This window comes from Macadamia integrifolia, chromosome 9 (assembly GCF_013358625.1).
Source record: "Macadamia integrifolia cultivar HAES 741 chromosome 9, SCU_Mint_v3, whole genome shotgun sequence".
NCBI lineage: Eukaryota > Viridiplantae > Streptophyta > Magnoliopsida > Proteales > Proteaceae > Macadamia > Macadamia integrifolia.
Window position 1 is genome coordinate 10,349,424 of NC_056565.1, and position 8,971 is coordinate 10,358,394.

Genomic DNA, 8,971 nt, shown 5'->3' on the forward strand with positions numbered 1-8,971 from the left:
GGTGGGTGGGTGGGTGGAAACCTCAAGTTACATACCCATCCCAATATTATGTTCATGCCCCCACTCACCTGTTGTTGAATTTTATATTAAACTAGTGGATAACAAGATATATGCACCAATGAAGTAGAATTTTGGCAGAAGTGAAAAACAAATGTGCAAAGAATCCAATCACATATCTTGACATCCATTTGGTGGATCTACATATTTGGTTGCTTGCAACTTGAATACACCTTAAATAGAATGTGTAATATCTCACAAAACTCCAAACCACAGAGAAAGATAAGAAAAAAAAAGAAGAAGGCAACATGATGGGAGAATACCATCTGGAATCGTAGGAGTCAATGGAAGCAAGCCTGGTAACATGAGCAGTTGCTTCAGAAGACGACGTTGCTCCACCAGTCCCCTCGTTAGCTCTCACTGAACCATCCCCACCATGCGAAGGGTTCCACGAAGTGTCCTGAACATCATCAGCCTCAGCAGTCTGAAACCAAATAGAATGCAAACATGCACTTTCAATCACTTTTGGACACCTAGCAACTGCTAGGTGCCCTAAGTTCAAGAAAGGTAAACTTGTACCCCTTCTCAAAATAGTTGTTCAAAAACAGTATCATACGTTAGACTCCAAAGCAAGTTTTGGAGGAGTCTGCTTTCTTAAATTTTCCCAGTCAATTCCCCTGAAAAATGGATGCATCTTGAGTGCAGCGTAACCATCAGGTCCAGCACCTGGTCTTTTGCTTGGATTTATATCCTGTATTAAAGCGGCAAAGTTCAGTAAATCTACAATTGCTTGGAGTTTATGGTTGTATCATAAAATCGTTGAGGGAACAGTAAAATCTATTATTTCGTTTTAATTTGTTTGGATTATGACCCAAGCAGGAAGTTCTTTGAAACTAACTCTAACATACCATAAGGCAAAATATAAAATGCTTACAGAATGAATCCTAAGCTGACCAAGTGGACCATTGTAAATAATGAAGGACTAAGCACTAACTTCGAGAAATATAAAGCACACAAGGGAAAAAGTGTCATACTAGAGGTGAGACTCATAAAAAGAAGGGAAATACACTTTGGGTGGAAACCCCATGAAGCTTCCACTGTTTCAAGGTTAAAACAGCAAATGCGACCTAAATAAAAAATTTTGATTAACAGGACAAAGAAAACCTCACAAAATCCAACTCCAATGCGAGAGGGAAAAGAAACATAAAAATCGACAATGAAACACCCCCCCTCCCCCCCCCCCCCCCCAAAAAAAAAAAAAAAAAGGGCTCTAAATGGTATACCAATGTAATGTGGCTTTTGGCATGGGTACGTGACTAGAAGTCGGATATATTAGAGTGTTTAATCCTGAGATAGGCAATCTCAGCTAATATGGATTCCACACTAGTTATGAGCACATAAGAACATTATAGATGAAAGTTATGTTAAAATAACAATGACTTGTAACAATTCAACTTCACAATTTATGTTACGTGTGTTTAAGATTAAAAGATCAATGACTTGTAATTATACAAGTTCACAGTTTATGTCACATGCATCTACAAGTAATTAATAATTATTATATCCAAAATTTAAATTAGGTAAAAAACAAGTATGGTTTTGAAGGATCCAATACCTAGACCCCAAGTCATGTTGTGCATGTCACCTCATCTTCAAGAAGATGAAAGGTCCAATATCACAATGAGGTACACAAAATGTAATTTTCAGAAAAAAAGGTTTACGGTTTACCAGAATTTCCCTATTTCTTGACAATCAAAGATTCTTCCTTAATTGACAAACTATAATTTGCATACTTGCCAGACCTGTAAGCTAAACTGTCAAAAATGTCTCCTATTGCAGAGTCACTTTGAAGTATTTTAAGAATCCAGAGCTCAACTGATTTCAGTTTAACAATCTAGATTCACAGGTTTATAAGTCAAGCAACCTCTAGGATGAGTTTAAATTATAACTGCAGATTCAAAGACTGGACCAACCATAGCTGTGGCCTCTCCTGTGGAAAAATCACCTTGGCTGAGTGTTCACCTGAAACCCACATACATCATCTATACACTATGAATGGACAGCTGAAGCGACCACCCCATGTGGTGTCCAGGTAATGCAGAAGCATCTTCATTACAATTCCGTTAATTCACTGTTTTTGGTTATTCCATTTATTAATATTTTAGTATTATGAATTTACTGTTTATGGTAGTCCTAGATTTACTATTTAAAGCAACTACGAACTATGCTATTTATCATAAGTACCAAAGTTAACTTTCATAGTAAATATGGTTGTTTGTTTTATTTTTTTATCTTTTCCCTTTTTTTAGTCTTAGGTTCAGGATTTGAAGATGGTATTCAGTGTGGAATTTCAAATTCTGTCCAATAGGTAATTAGATGGTTCAATTAATTTTGATTCCAAATTAAAGGGGATCTGGTTCTGGACTTGGTCTATAAAATTGTCCTCATCTGTCTATTGTTCATTATTATAAAATGGTTTTCTTTATGGTTTTCTTTATGGTCTTTGGATGAAAATGGAACAGTTCAAAGGGATGTGGTCAAACCTAAATACTGTTCTAAAGGAACAGGGCCTTCTTGTTTTCTCCTTTTTTCCTTCTTCTAGAAGTCATTGTTCACTGGTACTGTTTGCAGTACCATAAAAGATCAGATTTCTTCTTTTCTTAACTCTCATTATTCAGTTTTGTCTACACATTTTTCTGGACAAAATAGCATCAAGTTACTATTTCCCATTACAGTTTATTTCAAATTAATTCAAGTTTACAGCAGCATTAGCCATCAACTGAGTTTCTCCTTTAAAGGTTCAAAATTCTGATCCCCCATAGCTTCATACTATAAATTCATAAATTACAAATTTAAAGTGTCGTCACTTGTCTCTTTCATACTTAAAATGCTAGCACTAGATTCTCCTTTTGTTAGAGGATCCATAATCCACAGGTTTGTCAATCGAGCTGAATCATCAAACTTAAGATACGGAACTGGTTGATCCACTTCCAACCTAGATTCTGTAGGCCTGCTTTGTGGGCCACAAAATCATGATCAACTAGTTAGTAAAGCCGCAAGGACATGCAGACTTTATTATTCATCCAAAAAAGAGGTCATGCGGGTGAATACCAAAACAATGAGCTGGTAATTTTTTTTTTTTTTTTTTTGGGGAGGGGGGGGGGGAGAACAAGATGAACTCAATACCTACATTCTGCAATAATTTAAGTACGTTAGGATATGTTTTATTTAGTTCAAGAGTTTGGTTAAGACCATCTCTGCTTAAGTTGTCTTAGACACTCATAGCATGTGTGATTTGATTCTGGTTTCTCTAAGAGGTTAACTGGATTCTCTATATGGCTAACTTGTTGAATACAGTGTGACTGGAACATGGAGGCACCATATCTTATTATACAGATCCAATGAGGAATTGCAAAAGCATAAAAAGAGGAAGGAAAATGTGATGACCGATGAGTAACTAAATAGGACCCCTCAAGCAACGCTGCCCAAAGCCTCAAATAGCAATACAAGCTACAGTTCACAAATATGATAAACAAAAGGAATACTTCTTCCCAACAGTAGTTTTGAAATTATGGTCAAAAAATCCACTGTACAACAATTAAGGGTTACAGAAAATATATTCAGGCCGTAATTGCTAAGGCTGTCAATAAACCAAGCCAATCTGCAAATAATTTGTCTTATTCTTCCCTATTTTCCGCCCGCAGTGAAATAGACAATCAGTGGTGGTTCAGGATTAAAACTCTAGGTCATGACCTCTAACCAGTTCATACTGAAACCAAAGCCAATCTGCAAACAATTTGTGACTTACCATTAATCTATCAATAAGGTCTTTAGCTTCTACAGAGAAGTAGTCTGGAAATCTAATCTCTCTGGCTATAATTCTTTGGAAAATGAGCCATTCACTAGCATCTTTGAATGGAGAAGTTCCTGAAAGCATCTGATATATGGTGCATCCGAGCGCCCAAAGGTCATTTCTGTTTTTAAGATAAGTTAATAAAATAAGTGTTATATAAACCATATTTTCCATATAAAAGAAGATTTTACATATGGAGAAAAAGAATAGTTTTGTTCAGTTTCTAAAAATTGAAAATTTCTGATATTATGTGCACAAGTCTACAGTGTCCCTTACCCAAAAGTTGCAGGGGAAGAATTAAGGACTTCAGGTGGGACATATGCAGCTGTTCCCACAAAGGTGCAAGCCTTGTCATCTGTATGATGCATAAGGAAATATTAAAGCGTCACTCAACCAGTTCAATTTAAATGATTTCCTCATGATATGATAACCTACCCGAGGATGCATTTGGAAGGACAGTAATTCGGCTATCTTGCATAGGCTTTACACTACCAAAATCAGCAATTTTGATATGTCCTTCTGCAGTAAGTAGCAAGTTCTCTGGCTGTCATTAAAAAATTCGTTAGCCTGCTCAACAAGCAATGAAATGAAACGAAAATGTAACTGGCAGTACCTTAATGTCTCGATGGATCAATCCCAGACCATGTATGTACTCAAGAGCGTCCACAACTTCTGCTGCATAAAAACGAGCTTCATCCTCCGACAGATGACCTTTCTGCACCCATTGAAAATTAATTGGATTCCACAAAAGGACAAATACGGTAGGCATCAAAATAATGGAAGAAGTAAATGTTTCAAGGGGTATTATATTTATTTACCCTTGTTATCTGGTCAAAAAGTTCTCCACCTTCACATGATTCAAGAGCCATATCTTCAGAGAACAATGAATTGAACCATCAGATTATAAAGTAAAGGGAAAAAGTAACCAAATATTACAAAGTAAACAAGCTTACGTCCATTTAGAACAAACGCATTGGTTCAGAAAGAAAGTAGTAGATGATAAATCAAGCATGGAAAACATGAAATATTTATTAAGACAAAAAACAAAATACCTACACAGAGAAAAGGTATCTTGAAATGTAAAGAATAGCCGGACAATGCCAGAATGGTCTAACTGATCAAGCACAATACGTTCCAGCTTCACATATGATGTCTTATTTTCTTTTGTGATGAACTTTTTGTCCATAATCTTCAAAGCATATACATTTCCTGTGTCCTTCTTCTTTGCCCTAACAACCTGATCACAGATAACTAAGTATTCAGATTAAAATTCGAAGAACATTAAACCATAACATATCACAATAAGTGGAATCAGACACTTTAGCCAACACATTTAAACAGCAGTCAATGATCCAACATTATAACATAATTCAGGATTAACAAGGAGCAATGAAAATTCCAAGTCAGCACATTAGAAATAGCAAAGTATTTAAATTCTCCAAAGTTCTGTGGCTACCCAGGAATTGAGGAATGAGGACTACAAGAGCTACGAATAACTTCACAAAGACAATACTCATAATAAGGGTTCATAATATTATAAAATTTAAGAAACAAGAAATGCAGAAAAATGGTGGATGCAAATTCAAAAGCAGGCAGTTAAAATGATTCCTCCAGTAAGAACATTAGTTCCAAATCCTTAAAGGTTGGGCAAAGACACCGTATAAAGGGATTCTTCAGCGAAGGAGATGGGCTTAAGAGATTTCTGGTTGGAATGAAATATTGAAGTTACAGTTCTAGCCCTTTTCTCCAACCCAACCGATGGTCCATGATAATTTAGAGTGATTTCAGTAGTGCTTTTCTGATCTTTCTGAGAAGCAAACTTCACAGTAGAGTAGTACTCACTGGAATGACATCCTTTACATTTAAGGAAGTCTTCTCTGCCTAATAATTTGATTCACGTAGGTTTTGAAAACTTCATGAGGCAGGCTATCAGACATTTTTCATAAGCCACGTCTGATTCCCAAGAAGTATAAAGGAACTGATAGACTCCCTGCTTAGGAATAATCTCTCCTGAAAGCCTCATCCAAAGCATGTTCAAACTTTTAATTTTGGCAATAGCACATTTTCTAAGGCAGAAGAGATTCAAATTTAACCATAAATATCAAGGTTTTACGATAGGGAAAATAATAATAACATGGACACATAGAGTTGTTGTTGTAATAACATGCACACAAAGAGTCACTGCTCAGGTTTCAAATCTAAAAGAAAACGACTGTTTACTCCTCAACATACCAGAAATGACGTCCCCCAAAACTTATTGTTGAATTTACCCGATACTTATTCATAGCATTACTAGAAGGGTGGTTGAATAATTGAAATATGAGATTATTTAAGAATACACACATATGTTCGATGGAATAATTTCTCAGATGTATTACCGCATCCACAAGGTGATGTTAAGGAAAGACATGTAGAGTCTAGGTCTTGACTTCTAATATGACCTCTAACAAAGCTGACTGTTTTTAGGTGGGATGTTCCTGAGGTGTTGCTTTGTTTCTTTCTTTTTCTTTTTTATTTTACCCTCTCGCAGATCCATGTAGCCGATCCCATTTAGTTGGGAAAAGGCTGAGTTGTTGTATACCGCATCCCCAAGGGTTGGTTAGGCCCAATTTTTATAGGCAGGGTTCCAGGTTTTAGTTTCGAGCTTGGTTTCGACTGGCCGAAATATTTTGCGAAAACACAAATTTCGGTGAAAACCTGGAAGGTTAAGGTAAATGGTTTTAAGACCCAAATTGCCAAATTAGGTCCTGCGAATTCTAGGAAACCATATTTAGGCCCTCTAAACAAAATGGAACCCTTAGATTGTAAGAAAAACACCCAAATGGTAGTTTGAGTTTAGACCCTAGGTTGGAAATATACATTGTATGTTGCAATATGCATCCTCTAATATGGCTTATTGCACACAAAATTTAGTACTAGAACACACATAATTCAATTAAAACAACTAAATTTTACATTAAGAATGAATAAATACAAAATTTTAAACCATTTCATAATCATCAAATGTTGTACATGGTTCATTACAAGGAGTAAGAGACATGGGAATGAAGAATAGAAGCAAGTCACCCCTCTGCCCATCCTACATGTGGCTAAAAATAACAAAAAGCCAAGTTTCCACAAACCTTAAAGTTGAAACCAGTGAAACCAACGAAACGGGTCGGTCATTCAAAAGTGTACATTTTATATAAAAGGTTTGGGACCGAAATGATACCAAAGCCACACCAATCGTCGAAATTTTGACCGAAACCTTGCACTTTTTGTATATCACATGGGGTTTCATTTCGACTCTTGCGAAACCAAAATATTTCAGGAAATTTCAGCGACTTGGACATTGTTTACAGGTCAGTGGAATCTTTATGCCCTAAATCCCGATTCCAGTAGTCAGTCATTTGGTACATCCCAAAGCATGGGGACTGCCTAAGGTTTATTGAGTCTTAATTCATTGATTTCAATCTTTCCTAAAACTGACAATTGAATATGAATGGGCTATAATGATTTCAAACAAGCCGTCATGGTGAAATTGGTAGACATGCTGCTCTTCTATAACCTATAGCTGAAAATAATTGAAATTTAGCAATTCCCAGAAAACCTAGATAAGATACAAAAGTTTTAAATTTGATCAAGAAAAGGAACTGTAGGTAATTCAAAGGCCACGTACCCTTCATTAACCAATCCAACTATACATTTGAATTTCCTTCCAGGCAGCAACGGTAGAAAATACTTACTTAAATCCCAATTCCTTTAGCTTCCATCTCATTATCAAATCTTAGCAGCCTTTGGTGGAAACCTTCCCAACCATTTATTTTTCCTTCCACGGTTCCATGGAACACAAATGATGTCAGACTGATCAGGCATTCCACCAGGAGGAAATTATCATATTAAACTTATCGATTCCTTCTCCCGTCATTGTAACTTACCTATGAACGAAATACAGCGCAATACAGAGCAACGGCAAAACCAACTGGTTTGTTGTTACTTCAAGATGAAGCCTTCAAAAACCGCTGGTGTAATTGGATAAATCATGGAAACCATGGAGTGGGTTGCTCAAACATTACCCAATTAATCAAAACCACGAAACCTCCCTCAAAATCTCTCCCCCTTCACTCCCCCACAAAAAAGAAAAAAGAAAAAAGAAAAAGAAATGGGTTTTCCTTTTATTCCTTGTTACCTAAATAGCAACACAATATTTCATCAAGAGAGGACCATTATAGATTACCAACAAATCAAGCCAATTTTAAATAGAGAGAAAAAGAGAAGGAACCTTGGAATATGAACCGACACCATAGATCTTTCCCAATTCGAAGTCGTGGATGGTGAAATTCTCTTGAGGGGCCTTAAACGCAAAGCTCTTAGATCGCTGAACGGAAGAGTTAGATTGCTGAAGACGAAGCTTAGAGTCGAAATCCTTCTCCATTGTTGTTTCAGCTGCTCTACCACCTTCACCACCAACCAATGCCAACATCTCATCACCCTATCAATCTCTCTCTCTCTCTCTCTCCCTCTCTCTCTCTCTCTCTCTCTCTCTCTCTCTTAAAAATTAATTTACTCTCTCTAGAAAGGAGAGAAGAAGAAGGGAACCTCTTCTTTTGTGAATGGGTTGGGACTTGGGAGAGTGGAGTGGGCGAGGAAGAGGGGCTGCTTCTGGGTCACGGCCTCCAACGAAGGGAAGACGGTCAACGAGAATAACACAATAACCCATTAGATTCCTTTCTTTGCCCGACTGATAAAGCGATAAAAAAGCTCTCTTGTTCCATCTGCCACTTCTCAGCCTTTATTCTTTTCTGCCTTTCCAAACACCTGCCTACATTTCTATTGTCAGTTTCAAGCAACAGAACAGAACCAGCTTCAACCTCTCTTCAGAATCTGAGAATGAAAACAGAATAAGAAGCAGGGAATTGGAAAAAAATGGTAATGATGAGATTGAGGATTGACAAAGAAAGAGAAAATAGATTTCTTTTTTTATACACAGCAAGAGAAGGAGAAAGAGGAGGAGAAGAAGAAGTCTTTGTTCTATTTTCCTTTTCCTTTTCCTTTTCCTTGAATCCTTAAAAATATGGTTTTTCCATTTTTTTTCTCTGAATTTGTTGTTGTTGTTTTTTTTTTTTTTTCTTTTAAATTCTA

General features: G+C 36.6%; 1 protein-coding gene across 3 annotated transcripts in view; it reads right to left on the minus strand.

Moving 5' to 3' along the window:
• LOC122089801 (3-phosphoinositide-dependent protein kinase 2-like) overlaps positions 1–8,886 on the minus strand; it is a 9,825-nt gene extending 939 nt beyond the window's left edge. The window contains exons 1-10 of one of the 3 annotated variants that reach the window (XM_042659484.1): positions 8,429–8,882; positions 8,112–8,287; positions 4,907–5,087; positions 4,669–4,721; positions 4,464–4,565; positions 4,286–4,394; positions 4,127–4,205; positions 3,806–3,971; positions 614–748; positions 321–481 (exon numbers count right to left, since the gene is read on the minus strand). In XM_042659484.1, the coding sequence (XP_042515418.1) occupies positions 321–481; positions 614–748; positions 3,806–3,971; positions 4,127–4,205; positions 4,286–4,394; positions 4,464–4,565; positions 4,669–4,721; positions 4,907–5,087; positions 8,112–8,287; positions 8,429–8,549 (1,283 nt within the window). In that variant the 5' untranslated portion in view covers positions 8,550–8,882. Of the gene's footprint in view, positions 1–320; positions 482–576; positions 749–3,805; positions 3,972–4,126; positions 4,206–4,285; positions 4,395–4,463; positions 4,566–4,668; positions 4,722–4,906; positions 5,088–8,111; positions 8,288–8,428 lie in introns of those variants that run through there. The other 2 variants (XM_042659485.1, XM_042659486.1) reach the window with 2 other exon arrangements.
• Positions 8,887–8,971: the final 85 nt, after the last annotated feature.